General features: G+C 58.3%; 1 protein-coding gene across 1 annotated transcript in view; it reads left to right on the forward strand.

Moving 5' to 3' along the window:
- Positions 1–409: 409 nt before the first annotated feature.
- Positions 410–18528, forward strand: part of Pgbd5 (piggyBac transposable element derived 5) — a 48850-nt gene continuing 30731 nt past the window's right edge. The window contains exon 1 of the mRNA XM_046432094.2: positions 410–737. Coding sequence (XP_046288050.1) covers positions 410–737 — 328 coding nt within the window. The remainder of the gene's footprint in view (positions 738–18528) is intronic.

Genomic DNA, 18528 nt, shown 5'->3' on the forward strand with positions numbered 1-18528 from the left:
TCCCCATTGGCCGGCGGCCGGAGGTGCGGGAGGCGGGCCCGCCTGGCGGCTCGCGCCCGGGAAGGTCGGCGGCGCAGCGCGGGTGCCGCGGGGCGGGCGTGCGGGGACGCGGCGGCCGGGCGCGGCGGAGGCACCGCGGGCAGAGGCACAGAGGGCGGGGGCGGCGGCGGCGGCGCTGGAACCGGCTGAGCCCCTTCTTGCCGCGGCCGCGGCCTGTCGTGCCCAAGCTCCCAGGCGCACCCCGGGCGCGGCCCGAGCGGCCAAGACGGCGGGCCGGCCGGGCGCGGGGCGGCGGGCGTTCTGCTGCGGGCTGCGCTGGTGGGGGGCGGCGGGCCGCGGCGCGGGCCCCGGGCCTGGCGCGTGCGGTTGGGAGGCGCTCTGGGGGGCGGGCGCGCGGGCGGCGGGGGCCATGGCCGAGGGCGGCGGGGGCGCGCGGAGGAGGGCACCCGCGCTGCTGGAGGCGGCCCGCGCGCGCTATGAGAGCCTGCACATCTCGGACGACGTGTTCGGCGAGTCGGGCCCGGACAGCGGCGGGAACCCCTTCTACAGCACCTCGGCCGCTTCGCGCTCCTCCTCAGCAGCCTCCTCTGACGACGAGCACGAGCGCCCCGCGCCCCCGGGGACCGCCCCGCCGCCCGGCTTCCCCGACTCACAGGAGCCCGAAGAGGACGAGGCCAGCGCCGGCTGGAGCGCAGTGCTGCGGGACCGCCCGCCTCCGCGTTTTGAGGACACCGGCGGTGAGGAGTGGCCGCGGGGTGCAGGGGCGCTGTCTGGACGGCGCAGGGCAGGGCGGGCGGATCCTAGAGGAGTGTGGGCCTCACTCGGCACCTGTGCGTTTCAGGAGGTTGCAGGAGCTGGGATGTAAAGTGGGATAGGGTCTTGCTGCGCTCTCCTGGTGGGTGGATGCCACGCCTGCACTTTGCCTGTGATAGTCCTAGAGGGGCTTCCCCTCATCTGCCTCGGCTCACACCTGTGGGCTCGGCTTGGTGAAGCTGAGCTTTCCTATTGAGGGGAGGCTGAAAGGTTGCCATGGCTGGGGCTGAGCAGGGGTGTCATTTTGCTGATGGCAAGAGGGACCCAGGTGCCAGAGGTGAGACAGGTCGCAGATGCAGCCTGGGAGCCAAAAGGCCACCCACAGCGTTTCACAGGCTGAGCTAGTTTTCTGTTAATCTGGGAAACTTCCCTGTCCTGCCAACCGTTTCTTGCTAAGAACGTGGGAGGGAAGCTCGATTTCCACATTAAAGTACTAGGGTGTGTGGACTATGGCCAGAGGTGTTTTCAGGGGTGTGGATAAGCCTCAGATATATGGAGAGGTGGCTGGAGTGCTGGCAGCTGAGGCTAGCTGCTCAGGGTCTTCTTGCTGCCTGCTTGCTTTAAGATATCATTACTTTGCAGCAGCTCAGTGCCTCTGACCCCTGGAGAGGTGAAAACCCTTCTTTCTAGCTGTCCTCAGTATTGTTCCCCAGCTGTCCTGGCAGGCCCCTGTTGTCTCTCACTATGTTCATCTCTGGGTAGTAATGAAGGCCAGGGAGTGGCCGTCCTGTGCCTGATGCAGCTTTTCATGTGGCTTCCTCTTTTTTGGGGGGTGGGGGTGCTAGGGATCCAACCTAGGTTCTTGTGCATGCTAAACACACCCTCTCCTCCAGTGGCTCTCTGGGTTTCAACCTGTCAGGAACAGGCATATGGGAGGGCAGGCCCAAGGGCTCTGGCTGGAGCCCAGGCTTGGCTTTGCACATGGTGCTGCAGCTTGCTGGGTGGCTGGGAGGGCTGGATGGACTGGCTGACTCTGAAGGGAGTGGTCTCAGAGCCTCTGTCAGCCTGCAGTCCCTGAATATGTTGAGTGGCAGCTGAGCTTGGGGGGTTCAAGTGACTTGTGCAGTGCTTGGGGTGGGTAAGTCTTAAAGCCTGCTCATTTGGGCTGTAGTTAACAGTTTGGAGATTTTCAGACCCACTCACTCTGAATAGCCCTTTTATACCACCCTCTAGATTTCAGAGTGCCATTTAGGGCTTCCTGCCCTGGATAGCTGTTTTCCATATTGGCTTTAAGAATTGTACCAGGGGCTGGGGTTGTGGCTCAGTGGTAGAGCACTTGCCTGGCACATGTGAGGCACTGAGTTCAATCCTCAACACCACATAAATAAAATATAAATAAATAAAACAAATATATTTATTTATTTATATATATATATATGAATTGTACCAGACCAGGGCCCTGGCTTGGCAGGTCTTATGCTATGAGCATCTGTCAGTTTTGATCTTGGAGTGCTCGAGATGTAAGCCGACCTGGGAGAACCCTGCATGTGTCTTGGGTCTCAGGTCAAAGAGTGAAGTGGCACTGAGTTGAGCCTGATTGTGAATGTAAATTGCGATTCTGCTAGAGCCAGAGGGCGGTTGCTGAAATAGGCTCTAGAGCAATCTCATGTTCCTTGGTAGCCTGTGATGGGGGAGTTCTGAAGCAGAGCCCTGTCATCTTCCGCAGCAGTGATTACGGTCCTGGAGCGCAGGATCCTGTGTCACTGGGTGTTGGGCTCACATTCTGCTCCTGCAAATGTCCACGGGGCTGCGCCTGGACCTGCGAGTCACAGTGGAGCCCTTTCCCAGGCAGGCGCGTGTTCTGTTGGTATTTATATCCGGTGTTGTTTTCCTGCTCTGTGCAGGAGCTTGTCTTCTAAATCCAGATCTAATTTAGAATTTCCTCTCTGCAACACTCTCTCCCTAAAGAAAATTTGGGATAAGGGGCAGAGGGTACAAGGATGAGGCCTTGAAGTGAGATTTCCCTGGAACAATGGAATGTGATTTATGGGGGCTTAAAATAGATGCTGAGGTACAGGTTGGCCAGAGAAAGTCTTTGCGTCTGGTAGCTTGCAGAGAGAAGGATGCATTTATTAAGAGGCCAGATGATGCACCCCAATGTTCTGAGAGCGGAGAGGTTCAGTCTTCCAGTCTTATCCACACCCATCATCCGAGACCCTCCAGCCCTCACCTGCTCCTGACCCAAGGCGTGCAGGCTATTAATAAGTCTCCCTGGGTGAGCAGAATGGGGTGGGGAGGAGAGCAAGAGCATGGCAGTTTGATCTGGAATCTTGTTTCATAATAGAACATTTGCGGTTGAAATGCTCTGCAATCCAATGATGAAAGCACAGATTCTAGACTTATCTGAGATTCTCTGCCTTGACCCCATTGTGAAAACAGGTGTACACGCTTGTATGTGGATGTGCAGGTGTGTAAATAACTATTGCATGTGAATGTGCTTTGCTCTGCTAGTTTGAGCAGAGTAGGGTTTCTTCTGTTAGAAAGAGACTGTAACTGCTGTCCTGAGCCCTCTGATGACCTGCAGACCTTTGCAGAGGGTCCCTTTGCAGCGGGAAGTACACATAGGACCATCCTGTCTGGAGCTGCAGCAGGCACAGCCATATGGCCTGGTGGGGGGAGTGCACTGTAGGGAGAGGAGGGGATCTGTGTTTCTGTAGCGCAGGGCAATTCCTGGCCCTTTCTTCTGTTTTCCAGCATCTTCTGCATCCTGAAGCAATTGGGGTGGGGGTCACCTCCCACCTCCTCTCTCTCACCTCTCCCAGGTTTTGGCTGTGCTTGAGGCGTGGGTCCCCTTGGGATGATTTAAATATAAACACTGCCTGCAGGCTGCCTGCCAGGCTCTTAACCCCTGAGTGGCTGGAGGGTCATCCTGGGGGCTGAAGTGCTTTCTGGAGCATGGGGCACAGGACCCACTCCAAACTGGGCTTGTGGCTAATCCCCCCAAAATAGCCTCTCAAGCTGTTAGCCTCCCGGCCTGCTGTGCAAATACCCAGTGCAGCCGTGAGTTCCCTCTTGGAGAGAGCGTGTAGCCGGCCCATCTGTGTGCTGGCCGCTGCCCTCTGTTTCTTCCTACTGGTAGGCAGTTTCATACAGGAGGCAGAGGACCCACAACTCCAGGGCTCCTGTCTCTGGTTTGTTGGTCCTTTGTCAGGCTGGGCTGGGGTCTGTGTGGTTTGCCCTCTCTGTGAGAGGATGAACTTCTTGGGAGGTTTGTCTTTTTGGTCCCTGTGTCCTGCTAGCAACCCTCTAACCCTCTGGTGTGACCTTGAGAAGCTGGAGAGGGACCCAGGGCACTGAGAATCAACACTGGGATTGTTTGGTCTCTAGAGCTTTCTGTCGGTTTGAAGTCTTTTTGAGTAACAGGAGAGTCTCCCAGAAAGCCAGAGTTAGCTGAGACCCTCTCCCCAGGGGGCTTACATGCTCACCAACCTGGTGCCCCCATCTGGCCTTAGCTCTGCCTGGTGTGGAGTAGCCTGGGGTCTTGGGAGCTGTGAGAGGAACCCTGGGAAACACTGGAAACACCCAAGTGGGCCATACAGGACTGGGGAGGGGCTGACCCTGACCCTCAGAGAGTGCTTTCCTCAGGAGCCTGCGCACATGGGGCCTGGAGACCTGGAGACCTGAGGCTCCTTTTCCTTTGTAATTGCTCTTTCATGTGTTGCCACACCTGATTTCACAGGGACTCTGGCAGGGAGGTTGCCATCTCGGCTGGTAGACCCAAGCAGACGTGCCATTCCAGCAGTTGCAGGGCTGATGGGAAGAGCTGGGCTTGGCAGCGCAGGACAGGCTGCGCCTTGTAGTTATTTATTCTGAACTGGAACTGTTTTCAGACAGATGTCCGTTTTCACATTCACTCATGGAATCACCCTTGGCCCAAGTGGTGGGGGTGCCACTCTGGAGATCTGACCCACGAGGGGAGTGTGCAGTCAGTAAGGGTTGGGGCGGAAGGGTCTGGAGTATTACCCTGGCTGTGCGTGGCTGGGAACTCTGGGGAGGCCGAGAGGTGGGACAGTTGAGTCCTGACTCTGTTCTGCGGCTCAGATTCACCTTTATTATTCAACTATTATTGTATTTTTTCTCATTAACAACTGATTTATTGTTTTTAGAAAAAAAAAATGGTTAAGAGATTTAAAACCTCGCAATCTCCCATTACCCAGGATAGCCATGGGCGGCGGTGGCGTAGCCCTCGCTGCAACACTGCCCTGGTGGGCTGTGCTGCCCCGACCTGTGCCTGGCCCTGGCCCTGGAGCTCGTGCCGTGTGCTGCACTTGAAGCCTTGCCTTGGCACACCTGCTGCCCGCCCTTCCATGCGATGCCCATAAGGTTTCGAGGCAAGGGTTTGCACGTGGTTAGGCTTTGAGTGTCTGCTGTGGAGGAGCCTTCGGAATCGTGCCTGCTGTCCTCCTGCCAGCAGTGAGCCAGTGTGTCCCCGAGAACGGCTTGTTTATGAGCCGGCCTGTGCTTCTAGTGGGGTGGGATGAGCTCACAGGAGAGCCGCGCTTGCCAGCCTTGCCAGGGTGTGAGACGCGTGCCTGGCAGGGACTTCTGCATGGGTGCCCCGTGCGGCTGCCACTCAGGTCCAGGTAAAGGAGTCCTGGAGGCCCGCCCTGCTTCTCCTAAGTATTGGCATCCTCACCCCCAAGGCAGCCAGTCCTGAGCTCCATCACCACACAGCAGCTTTGCCTTCGAGTCTGTGGGATCCGGCCGCAGTCTTACTTTGCGTTGCCTGCAGTGCTCCCTGTACAGTGTGCGAGTTCAGCAGTCATCCTACCTGTAGACTTTTGGCTCATTTCTAGATTGGGGGCTTTTTTTTTTCCCTGTCATGTGGATTGAACCCAGGGGCACTTTACCACTAAGGTACACCACCAGCCCTTTTTGTTTTTGAGACAGGGCCTCGCTAAGTTGCTGAGGCTGGCCTTGTACCTGTGATCTTCCTGCCTCAGCCTCCTGAGTTGCTGGGACTAGAGGTGTGCATCACACGTGTGGCCCATTTGGGGTCATTTATAAATAGAGCTTCTGAAAAGGTCCTGGTTTTATTTACTTATTTATTCTTACGGACATGCAGATACTTTCTCCTGGGCACGTGTACTAGGACTGGGACTGCTCAGCTTAGGTCAGGCGTGTGTTTACCTTTAGTGCAAGGCCTTTTGACTTGGGCGTGTTGGCATTTGGGGCCAGGTAGCCCCTTATTTGTGGAGGGTGCCACAGGGCCTTAGCAGCAGTGCAGGCCTTTCCCCAAGTGCCCTCCTCTGTTGTAAGCAGATGTCTGTAGACATTGCCACGTGTCTCCTGGGGCAGGATCTCTGGGTGGAGGACCCTTGAGCTGTGCCTAGTGGTCTTCCCCTGTGCCTGTGCTCTCGCATCAGCAGAGTGCAGGATGTGCCAGGTGTTGGTTCAGCAAAGGCCTTGAGCCCTGCTGGGGTGAGGCAGTAGGTGAGGTACATGCCCTGCGGCTGGAGGAGAGACGGGGAAGGGTGTGCCTCTGGACCCCAGGTGTGTCCTCATCCCACTTGGCTGGGAGGAGGGGGCCCCTCAGCCAGGCCTGCAAGAAAGCTCAGGTCAAGAGAGGGCATCTGTGCTGGTGGGCAGGAGAGTGCTGCTGGGGCTCACTGCAGCCCCACTCCCGATGTGCTTCCCTGTGAGGCACTGCAGGATGCTGCCTGAGCCTGCAGGGATGGTGGGGGTCCTGATCGCCAGGCTCAGCACAGATACAGGTATCCTTGGGGATGCAGACCTAGGTGGGTTTGGAAGTTTGGTGGGAGATGAGAATTTGGACAAGGTGGGACCCCTGGAGAAGCACTGGTGGAAGATGCAAGAAGTCGGTGTGTTACAACAGCCATCTGAGGCTGCCATGCTGAGACCCGCAGGCTCATGCTGGGTGCTGCCCATCCCTGGTGCAGAGCCACCTCCCGTGGTCTCTGCCCGACTGTCAGCCCTCGGCCACTGCTGTTTCCATCTGAGTGTGCTGCTTAGTTTCCAGGGCTTGAGCCCTTGGAATTCTTTCTGGGTTGCAAGGAAAGCAGTGGCCTTGAACCCTCTCATTTGAAAGGTATGGGGTTACTTTGTTGCCACATAAGCAGTTGATCTGTGTGGCACAGGTATAAGAACACACACCTGGGGTGGGGGTGTCTGCCTGCCTGTTCTTTTCTTCCATCTCTAGGAGGTAGGTGCTCTGATTTGCAGATCTCAAGTCTTATGAGGTCATGCCTCCTAAAGGATCTTTAGGGGCTGTGTTGTTGGGCACACACGTAGTTAGGGTTCATTTTCTCTGTGGCTTGGGGCCTTGGATGGCTCCCCTGTCCTGCTGTGCCTCGGTCTCCACCCAGCCTAGCTGTGCTTGGTCTGGCCATTCCCACTTTGTCCCATCTGCATGTCCCTGACTGTGCATTATTTTTCAACCTGCTTTTTCTTTAAGTTTCTTTTCTATGCTTCTTTCTGCTCTTTTTTGGCAGTGCTGGGGATGGAACTTAGTGTCTCACACATACCAGACGTGCGCTCTACCTCTCAGCTACATCCCCAGCCCTTATATTTTTCGTTCACCTTTATTTGTGAAATATTTTCATATTCATAGAAATGTAATAAGAACCCAACCCATTTTATTTTATTTTGAGATGGGGGTCTTGCTAAGTTGTCCCTGCTGGCCTTGAGCTTGGGATCCTCCTGCCTTGGCCTCCTGGTTGGCTAGGATGAGGCCAGCCAGGGTGCACCATGGCCTCTGGCTTGCTGCTTCTTGTGCAGCGTACAGATGGAATTGTGCTTTTAACATGACCAGAGAGGCCTTGTTGACCTTCACACAGGTGGTGTGCTTCTCTTCACTCTCAGAACTGCCCTGCAGATGCACAGGCTCAGGTCCCACCACGGGGTTCAGGGCAGCTGAGGCTGCCTCCTCCCAGGAGCCTTGCTGTGTGTGTTCTCAGCCAGGCCTCTGAGTTAGTGCTGTGTGGGGCCCGAGGAAGGCACCAACCTCCTTTTGAGAGTGGATATTGGGTGGTTGGACTACCATTTTGAAAAGCCCATTGTTTCCCCCTTGGGTTTCGTTCCATCCCTGTTCAAAGTCTACCTACTGTGATCTATTTCCCACTTTAACATTTTGCCTCTTCCCTTCTTCCCTCGTAATTAAATGCATGTTTCTCTGTGATCATTGGAAAGCAAGTCCCCAGGAGGACTCCCCAGACAAGGCTTTCCACCGGGAGCCTCTGACTCCACAGTGCCAGGGATTTGGCACGGTCCTCTGATGCTCCCGTCACCCCCACACACCAGATACCCAAATCCGCCTTTTGTCCAAATGGCTCCGAGTCTGCTTAAGTCAAGGCTGGCGCCAATCATTGAATGAGCCTCCAGGGTAAGAATACAGTCTGCAGCTGTGCTTAGGAAACAGCCTGGAAGTGTTCAGGCCAGAGATTGAGGGTGGGCGGTGCTGTGCAGGGCGGCAGCGCCTCCGCTGGCAGTGCTGTGGTTGTGCCCGCCGCTGCTCTGGGAGGTGCTCCCGCTCAGCTGGTCATCCCTGGTTGGCCCTGCTGGGCTCCCTGAAGGTGGCTTCTTTTTACCCAGACCTGAGGGCTGGGGTGCCCTGGTGACGCAGTTTCCCTGACGCAGACCTGGGGTGGACAAGCGCTGCTCACTAGGCAGAGGTGGCGGGGCAGTGCCCTCCCTCACGGTTCTTGCAGTGTTCGCACATGGTCTGTCATTCTTCCCTCGGTCACTGGAGAAGCTAGGCATTGGCAGCAGGACCCTGTGTTCCTTCCAGGATAACTGGTCCCTTGTGTGTCCGTGTCTGGATTTTGGTATAGGAGCATTGATGTTGGTGTTGTCCCCAGCAGTTCCATCAGCAGGTCCTAGGTTTGGCGACAGGTTGCTTCTTGGTAGCCGTAGATGGCTCGCTCATGTGCTGCTTTGGGCCTTGGGCCTGGGCCTTGATGAGTCGCAGGCCGGGCCTGACCCTCATGGCTGTGTGGTCCGTTCTTTCTGGTCAGGTAGAGAACGTGGACCTGACTCTCAAGGGGCTGGGTGTTGTGGAGCACGAGGGCTGAGCCTGGCTCACAGGAGGTGCCCAGAGAGCTCCAGCTCCTTCCTGCTGCTGTTCTGCTGCACGCGGCACGGCAAAGTGGGAGTCCAGTCTCCACCAAGCACCCGTGTGTCTCCAGCGCCGTCCTAAGCTCCTGGTGCCCATGAGAGCATGTGCAGCAGAGGGGACCGTGGCAGGCAGAAAAGCTCACAGCATGGGAGGCAGCAGGTGAGGGGCTCAGGTGCGATGGAGCAGGAAGGGTCCCTTGCAGGATCAGCATGCACAGGACTCACTGAGAAGCAGGGCTTCCAGGAGGCGAGGAGCTGACCACTTGCTCCCACGGGAGGCGGGCACCTGCACTTGGGCAAGGCACAGCTTGTGCTGTGTGCCCACAGGAGGTGGGGAGCAGCCCTGGAGCTAGAGGAATGGGAGGGGCTGAGGGCAGGGGCGGGTGTGGGGGCCTCGGAAGCTGTTGGAAGGACATGGCTTGTACTGTGAGTGTGGTGTGGCACGTTCAGCAAAGAGTCACGTGCCCGATGGAGCTCCTGGAGGTGCTGTGGCACTGGTGGGACCCTCAGAGGAGTGCTGGGGTGTGGGCCAGCAGGGGGTGGAGGTGGCTGGAGGTGTTTGGCTCTGGACACTGTGAGGCCAGGGCCAGTGGGTGCCCTGAGGGATGGCGCAGCCTGACCTGTATTGGAGGGGCTCCAGTTGCATATGTAGGGGGAGCAGGCTTCATCTCATCCAAGTCTGCATTGAGTGGCCAGTGGCAGTGAGGAGGCCGGGGCCAGTGAGGAGGCCAGCAGAAGTGCTACCTGGAGCCTTGGGTCACCTGCTGCTTCTCCCACCACATGTCCGTGTTAGAGGTGACGTGGCAGGTGTTGGTCTGGGACTGGGCCAGAGGGGCTGGTGAGCATTGCCCAGGATGGCTGGTGTGGGTCGTGGGGGTGGGCGTCACCATATTCCCCTGCAAAGCCAGCAGATGTCAGCCCCCGGACTGTGGTGGGCTCCTGAGGGCTGGGGCGCAGGAGCAGGTTCCCTCCCAGGGACCCTCCTTGTGGAACCCCCCCTGCTGGGCCCTCTGTGGGAGAGCTGCCTGCCGTGGGGCTGCCCCCAGATGGTGCCAGCTGTGCCAGTGAGCAGCGAGGCCTGTGGGCGGGGTTGGCAGTGGAACGTAGTGCCCCAGTTAGATGTGGATTGAGATAAAAGGTTTCTTAGGGCAGGTAGCACCACGGACACAAGTACCTGTGAAGACACTGCCGGTCCTACATGGGATTACCTCAACAGGGCACCCCATGTTGTGACTGGGAGGCCTGGCTACTCTGACTTGGCGTGCTCTTGGGAGCTGCACCTGAGGCCTAGCCCACTGGCCACCGTGGCAACCCGTTAGGGTTGCTAAGCAACAACTTGACTTTGAAAGAGCCGTTTAATTTGGCTGGTTCTGCGGACCCCTGGGTCTGCCTTTCCCTGCTGTCTGGGCTGCAAGGCAGAGCTTGCCCTGAGCATCCGCAGAGCACTCCATGCTCCCTGCTTTCGTGTGGGTGGGCTGCCTGGGGTGTGCATGCTGGTCCAGGGCTGGACAGGACCTGCTGGATGTGGCCACACAGGCCTCAGGAGGTAGTGCTGAGCCCGGGGAGCCGTTCACTTCAGCCTAACTTCCTCAGCCTGAACACACAGCCTGGCAGGTGAGGAGGGCAGTGCTTGGAGTGCAGAGGCCGGGGTGGGCCCTGCAGGGGAGAAGGCTCTGCCAGAGACCCCGTTTCTAGTTCCGAATTGAGCATTAACTGTACTGAATGTCACTTCCCCACTGCCATGAGCTGGCAGAACACACATGGAGTCCTAACCTCATCCTCAGAACGTAGCCTTGGAGACAGGGCCTTGGAAAGGGGATTAGGGCCAGGGGACGTCCTTACAGTGGGTCCTAGTGCAGTCTGCCTAGGGTCCTTCTAGGGAGAGATCAGGACACAGACACCCTTGGGGCCACCCTGTGAGACACAGGGAGATGACAATGTCTGCAAACCAAGGAGAGGGCTCAGGAGGACCTGGCCCTGTGGCACCTCAACCCTGGACTCGGCCTGCACACTGGGAGCCGTAAATTTCTGTTGTTTAAGCCTCTTGAGTCTGTGGTGCTTTGTTAGACTACCTTAGCAAGCAGATGCCCCACCTGGTGAGACGGTCACCATGCTGCTTGCCATGCTTTTGGGGTTCAAGTGGCAGGTCTCAGCCTTCTGCCCCCTGGGGCAGTTTCCAGGGCCTGTGGCGGTGCTGGGACCAGATGTGCCTGCCTGCCCCTCCGACTTGCAGGAAGTCCATTACAGCTGGCCTGTGGGTGCTGCTGGCTGTGTGGCTCCTGAGGAGCAGTGTGCTGAGGGGGATGGTGCTGCCCTGTGCTGGTGCTTGGTCACAGCCTGGAGCCAGCCGTTCCTCCTGGCAGCGTCTGAGGTCCAGCTCTGTGGAGGCAGTTCTCTTGAGGGTGTGCTCCTGCTCAGAGCTGCAAGCCTGCTCCCGCTCGAGGGTCCGACCTCCGTGTCTTCAGGGCTGAGCTCGCCTGCCCCAGCCCCCTCTGCATACGTGAGCACCATGTGTTCCTGGGGAGAAAATATTATTTTCGAGCTATTTTTGTGGCAGCGACATCTTGGAGTAATTAAAATTATTTTTATATCATTGTTCTTGGGAATGAACTTGGGAACTATTCTTACCCCTCCCCCTGTTGCTAGGATCAGTTTGCCATTTAGAGATGTGGCCTTCCTCATGATAGTGTCCATCACACCTCAAAGACCAGAGGTCAGGGTGAGCCAGGAAATGGGGAGAAGCTTGGTTCTGGACTGCGGTGTCCTTGTCTGGGGACTTGAGACCATGCAGCTTGCTTTCCTCGCCAGATGCCATTGAGGAGTCCTGTTCCCCATCGCCTGGTGGCCTTCTGTCGGGGTGTAGACAGGGAGGCTGGCAGAGCCAACAGGTTCTCTGATGCTTCAGTTGGCCAGATGGGCAACCCTGATACCTGGGCTGGACAGCAGGAAGGGGTTTTGGCCAGTGGCCAGCTGGAGGCAGGGTGAGCGTGTGCTGTGTGTGCTCAGGTGCACACATGTGTGCAGGCGGGCTGGGTGGACCTCGGTGGAGTGGGATCCCCAGGACTTGGCCAGGCAGCTGAGGATTGGGTGTAAACTAGAGTGGAAGTCGTCCCCAGTTTCCCCCGTGTGCCTTCCAGCTGTCCTTACAGGCTCCCCAGCATGGGGCTTCGACCCCTGGAGAGGATCCTCAGGTGCATGAGGGTTGTAGTCCTCATAATTACACGCAATTATGAACAGATTTGTTACCCTGTGGCAGGGTATTTCCCCACAGGGTATTTCCCGCGGTGTTTACCCAGAACAGTAGACACTGCAGGCGGCAGCCCATGCCGGGTCTCATGTCAGCCTGGAGCAATGGAAGGGCCACACCAGGGTGGGCCCCCACGGTTTCTTAAGCGAGAGCCAGCAGGATCCTGGAGGTGACTCGGCAGAGGCCCTCCGGGCTGACCAAGGCTTGGGGCCCCGAGGTAAACAGTATGTCCTGTGGAAACTCGGGGTGAGCGGTGCGGGATGGCCTCCAGGAGGAGAGAGCTGAAGCCCAGCTTCCTGAGGCCTGGTCCAGGAGAGAGCAGGAGGGAGGCAGAAGTCCCGGGATCGGACAGAGTCAGGCAGGAATTCTGGAGTGCTCAGGTGGCCTCAGGAACAGGTCTTCTTCCCTGAGCCGTGTGGAAGCCCCGGTGGCAGATGCCCAGTGGGTTGGAACTTCTGGGAGCAGTACCCCATGTTCTGGGGTGACAGGCCTTCCTGCACCCCATGAGAGGCCGGAGGCGGTGACCCAGATGGGCCCCCTGCATCTTCCTCCTCCTCCTGCCTGGCAGCATCCTGTTCCCGGTTCCTGAGCACACAGCCTCCCCTCCTGCTGCTGTTCTGGAATGAGCCCACTTATCTGCAGCTCTGCCCTGCCTCCCAGGCTGTGCTCCAGGGCTGGGGGCTGACCCTCAGGCATTTCCCAGGAGCCTGGGGAGGGCAGAAGCTGGGAGGAGCCTTTCACACACTGGGCACAGGGGCCACACCTGGACCTTTGGACCTGTAGACCAGGGGAGCGACGGTTTTGGAGGTAGGAGATGTAGACGGTACTCTGCCAAAGGACAGGACTCCAGGGAGCTCCACTGGAGGTGGGGCAGGCATGGAGGGTGGAGCCTGAGGTTGCAAAGGCACCTGCCCTTGGGTGGGATCCTGAGAGCCAGAGATAAAAGACAAGGCCCTGGATGCTCTGACCTGAGCTGTGGAGGGGGCTGGAGCTGCCTGGAATTGGGTGACATTCAAGCCTCTGTAGAGCAGGCTCAGGTGGTGGCCTGGGCTCAGAGCCTGTGTCCTGAGCTTCTTTCCCACCCCGTGGGTTGGAGGCAGGAGATGCTGAGGAGCAGAAGCTGAGGTTTCCCCGGGTGGCTGCTGGCTCCCTGTGCCTGTGCCTCTGCCTTGGCTTGGGGCATGGGGATGGCCGGGAGCTGGTGCCAGAGGGAAGACGCTTGGCAAGGCAGTCCAAGGATTAAGACCGTCACGTGCACATCTGGTTGGGCAGCCGCACACCTCTCCTGGGTGCTGCTGAGCATGGAGGAGGACTGTGGGTCCAGAGGTGTGACGGCTGTGAGCCTCTGATATTTCTGGGCTGTTACGTGGCAGAGGCTGACTTGTCTGGAGTGGCACTTTCTCCCCTGTGCACCCCAGTGGGGCAGGGCTGCACTGTGGACGTCCGGAAGTGGCTCCAAACTCCCAGCTTCGTGGCTGGGTCCTGGAAACCGCTACACAAGAAGCAAGTCCTTGTTGTGAGTTGGTGGGAAGGTGTCCAGGGGCAGGGCCTGGTGTCCCCACCATCACCTGTGCTGGATGAGCTGACCCTGGTGTGGCTCATTTCCCAGCAGCGCACTCTGTCCACTCTCATGTGGGCCAAGGTATTCTCCATGCTGCAGCCTCTGGCATCTGTGACCCACAGATGCAGACGTGTCCTCCTGCACGTCCCTCCTCAGGCCCTTGGTGGCTCTCTGCCAAGGTCAGGCAGGGCTGCTGGCCTGTTGCTGATGCTCACTGCCAGGCAGGGCCTCTGGCTTTGCAGAAGGGGCACCATACCTAGTCACCTTCTGTGGGTGGGCAGGAGGGAGACCTGGCCTTCGTGGCTCATGTTGGCTCTCTGGACTGTGGGATTAAAGTCAAGGGCTGCGGTCCCCTCCCTGTGCCAGGTCCCTGCTCATGGCCTCTTTTCCAGGGTTCCAGGTGCCGCCACATCTTGGGAGTGCTATGTCCTCTGAGCTGTGGCCTCACCTCTTTGTCCTGCAGTCACAGGCTGGAGCCTACCTGGAGCCCAGCTGAGATTGCTGGACAGCCCAGCCTCAGGTGCCACAGTGAGCAGTTGACCTGAACCTGTGATGTCCACTTCTCTCCCAGGGCCTTGGACTGCCTGGCCCTGGTCATCCCTGTGGGCTGCGCTTCCTGATAGTCCCCAGCCAGCAGAGAGTGCTGCTGAGGGCAGACTGGCCAGGTGCCTGCAGGAAGGAAGGGCCTCTTCCCGACAGCCCTGGTCCAGCCTGCCAACCCAAGGCCTCCTCACGGGCCCTCTGCGGGTGGTGAGCACCCGAGGAGAAGTTGGGGCAAGGGCTATCTTTTTTCCATCCACCCTGCCCTTTGTTCTAACTGTAAATCCAAACCACAGTGACTCCATCATGAGTCCCCGAGTCAGGGTCAAGAGGAAAGTTCTCTCAGGAAGCCTAATTGATCGCTGGCTTAGAAATAATGGGTCTTTGAGATAAAGGTTCAAGTCAGACTGTGCAGAGAGTGCTGGACTGTGCCTCCTGTCTGTCCCTGCCCGCTGGAGAGAACATGTGGACCTAGGGAATGATGCCCCGTCACTGCTGTCTGCCTCTGCTAGGCTGCGGCTTGTTGAAGAGTAAGTGCTCCCAGCTGAGCTCCCTGAAGACACGAGCACGGGAGTGCTCCTTCCAGCCTGGTGCTGGTGGCTGGGGCTGGCAGGTCCATGTCCTGGGCTCCCCACTTGTGCCTGGGTTTCAGGTGAGGCTCTGGAGCACAGGTGAACCTGTCCTCACGGCCAGTCTTCCTTTCCAAGTCCCTCCCGCCTTGGGAATGTGGTCAAGTGCTGGGCAAAGCCCATGCTTGAACTTGGGACTATCTGTATCACATCTCAAAGACACAATGCCTGAATGAATAAAGGTTTCTTAACCAAATCAAGAAGCAGAATGGCAGTCACCTCAAGGGAAGAGTCCCCAGAGGACTGCAGTGGAGACGAAGGGCAGACCTGTGAGAGGTGAGCAAGTGCAGGGCCATGCTAGTCAGCTGGCCGCTGGTGGCGAGGCTCAGTGGGGGCCTGCCAGGTGCTCCCGTGGGGATGCTATCCTCCTGAGGGGTCACGGCCCTGATTCCTGCCCCCAGTCCCTGTGCATCAGGAAGAAGGCGGGAAGCACTGGTTTCACTCTTCCTGTCACCTGAAAACCGTGCACAGGACTCTTTAAAGTGCTGCTTCAATTTCCTTCTTAAAAACAAGGAGATTACGTGTCAACGCCCTGCTGTAGGGAGAGAGGCTCCCCATCACCCAGCATCCACCTCTCAGTTCCCGGCAAGGCCCAGCAGCCCAGAGACTGTGACTCAGCACACAGGAGGACAGAGGTTTCTCCTCCGGGTCCTGGAGGACCGTGGGTGTGGGACCAAGACCCCAGCCCTTGGTGTGAGATAAAGGAGCCGCTGGACGCACGGGGCTGATGGGAGGAATTGAAGGCCGACCGTTACCAGTTACCTGTGCTAAAAGCAGAGTTGAATTCAGTGCCTGAAAACATTTGCTTAGTGACAGTCCTTTGGCTAGGGGCCTTGCTGCAGCCCTGGTGGCCTGCAGCCCTGTGGAGCAAGCCCGAGGAGGCAGGGTTGAGAGGGAGCGGGATGACTACTCCCCTGCCCTTCCCTATAGCTGCGGCAGGCACCCCACTGTGCAGACGCCCAGATGAGGGCCAGCATGGGTCCCCAAGTGTCCCTGGATGAGTCCCCTCTCAGACGGAGGTTGGAACAACCTGCTTTACTGAGGCAGCCAGGGAGGGCGCCTGCTGCACAGTCTGTGGGGCGCGCGGGCGGCGTGGGTGTTACAGATGGAAGGCAGTAAGAGAGGATGTCTGCCAAGGACGCTGGCCCCACATGTCAGCGCAGGACTTGAGACTGGCCACGTCCCTCAGTGCCCCACGCTGTACCCCTGGCTGAGTTTCCAAGCAGGTCCCTCAGGAGCCATCCCTGACCTGCTCTGCCATGCAGCCAAGCCTGTGATCAGAGTCTAGGAGGTATGAGCGGGTTTCCTCTTCCCACTGCACTGGAGGTTTGTGTTCCTCAATGAGAGAGAGAGAGAGAGAGAGAGAGCGCACGCGCACGCCTGTGTCACTGGGGATCAGGCCCAGGGCCTCGTGCATGCTGGGCAGATGCTCTATCACTCAGCTACACCCCCAGCCCTGTTTACTTGTAGTTTGAGATGGGGCCTAAGTTGCTAATGTTGGCCTTGAACTTGAGGTCCTCCAGCCTCAGCCTCCTCTGGCTGGGATGACAGGGTGTGCCACCACTCCCAGCATTCTTGGTGATATTAGATTGAATGCAAATGGTTGACGTATGTGATCCAGTAATTCTCCAGTGTCCTTGACCCCTGTTTCCAAAAAGTATCACCCAAAGAAATCCAGACTCTGTCCATGCTGCACACCAGCTTGCTTCCACAGAAGCCCTCACTGTGGTCACGGGCGCAGATGACTGCCTGGCTCTCTGTCTGAGGCCCCTACTACCCATGCTCATCCTGAAGTCATGGGGAGGCCAAGCCTCTTCTGTCCATTTCGCCTGGGTTTCCCTGCCCTGGCCTCTGTCTCCTTCTCTGCCCACCCTGCTGGCCTGTGTGGCCTTGAGTCTGCAGGTTCATCTTGGGAAGCTGGAGGTGGAGCATGACCACACACAGCCAGCCAGTGCCGGGCCAGAGTCCAGGCTGGACACCACAGAGCTGGGCTCTGCCAGTGCCCATAGGTCCCCACGCTGCCCACGTCATGCTCAGGCAGGGCAGGTGGAGGGACAGTACTGCCCTTGGCCATGCCCACATGGAGCAGCATGACATCTGGTGCTGCACAGAACAGAGCCCTGGCATAGGCTTAGGCCACACTCCTCGTGCTGTGACCAGCATCCCAGGTTGCCCAGGGTTGTCCTGGTGTGAGAGCCGCAGGGCCCTTGGTCCCAAAAAAGAGCCCTTCGGTCCTGAGCAGACTGGACACTGTCACTCTGTGACTCTCGGCAGTGGGATAAAGTGGTTCCTGTGACCAGGCTGTGCAGAGTGGGAAAGCTGGAGTCCCCTGCCCACTGCCAGCGTGGCCCATTGGTCCTATTAGGACGAGGCCTGGCACTCATGGGACTCCTTGTATGTGGCTGTGGAAATGCCCACTAATGGTTGTTCCTGAAACTCCTTCATTGGCGTTTCCTTTCCTGGCTTCAAGGCTTCTGTGTCCTGTTCAGAAATGAAGTACCTCAAGATGCTCTGGTGGAAAGTCACAGGTGATTCCTCAACAGAACAGGGCTGTCATGTGGTGAGCTTGGCTCCTGCCGGTTGGGGACCTGCAGTGGGGTGGGCCAGTGTGGGCACAGGTAGCTCAGAGTGACCAAGTATGTAGTGCAGGTCATGGTTGGAAGTGGACTGAGAAAGTGCTCAGGAACCAAGAAAGGGGTGACTGTGAAGAAGGGGACGTGGAGAAGTGTCGTGAGCTCTGCAGAGGTTGGGCATGTGGCATGGGGGGCAGGTTTGGGCACTCAGCCCGAGGCTCAGTGTGGACGCAGTGGTCATCAGCACCCACGGCCCCTGAGGGTGAAAGGAAGGGTAGAACAAGGGGACCATGGGGCGGCAGCTCTGCTGCTTCCTGGGTGCTCAGGAAGTGCCATGAGCCCTGGGCTTGGGAGCAGCTGGGCTTGGGCTGGGTGCCCAGGCACCCCTGCCCCTATAGCAAGGACCCTGATGGTGCAGATTGGGTGGTGGCCTCATCCTCCGCTGCCAGGTGCCCCGCAGCAGACTGTCCAGGCTGGCCAGGGAGCCTGCTCAGGCAGTGGGCAGGAGGGTGGTAGGGGGTCAAACCGCTGCTCCGGGTGGGATTGCCACAGTACTGCCCCCCACCAAGATGCAGAGACTGTGTGAGAAGTGCCGCCCCCAGGGCAGGCTGTCCACAAGCTGTGGAGGGCCCTGGGTCTAGGAAGGAGCAGGGCATGTCCTGCCCAGACCCTGCGGGGGCTTGTGGCATCTGCTGGCAGCCCATTCTGTTGGCCCAGTCTGCCGCCAGGACTCTACCCTGTGGGTGAGCCATGGCCTCTGGCAAGGCCAAAGAAGCATGTGCCCTTGGCTTGGCGCAGAAAATGAGCTGGTGCTGACGATTCCTTAGCCCTCATGGCACTCGATGTCCTTGTTGGCAGCGTGAGCAAGGTGATAGGTGTCAGAGGTGGGTGGTCAGAATGGAGGCAGCCGTGGTAGCCATTTGCAAAGGCCAAGCTTTGTGTGCAAGTCACCCTGGCCTGTGTGGGCTCCGCCTGGCCACAGCACCCCCCGCCCTGTCCAGAGCCTTTGCTCTTCACAGCTCAGTTCCTGGTAGAGCCCTGCGTGCCTGCAATTATGCTCAGACCCGGGATCCCAGAGGCAGAGGCTGCTCC

The sequence above is a fragment of the Marmota monax genome, unplaced genomic scaffold (genome assembly GCF_021218885.2).
Source record: "Marmota monax isolate L192 unplaced genomic scaffold, Marmota_monax_Labrador192_F-V1.1 WCK01_AAM20220418_F8-fsc00071, whole genome shotgun sequence".
NCBI lineage: Eukaryota > Metazoa > Chordata > Mammalia > Rodentia > Sciuridae > Marmota > Marmota monax.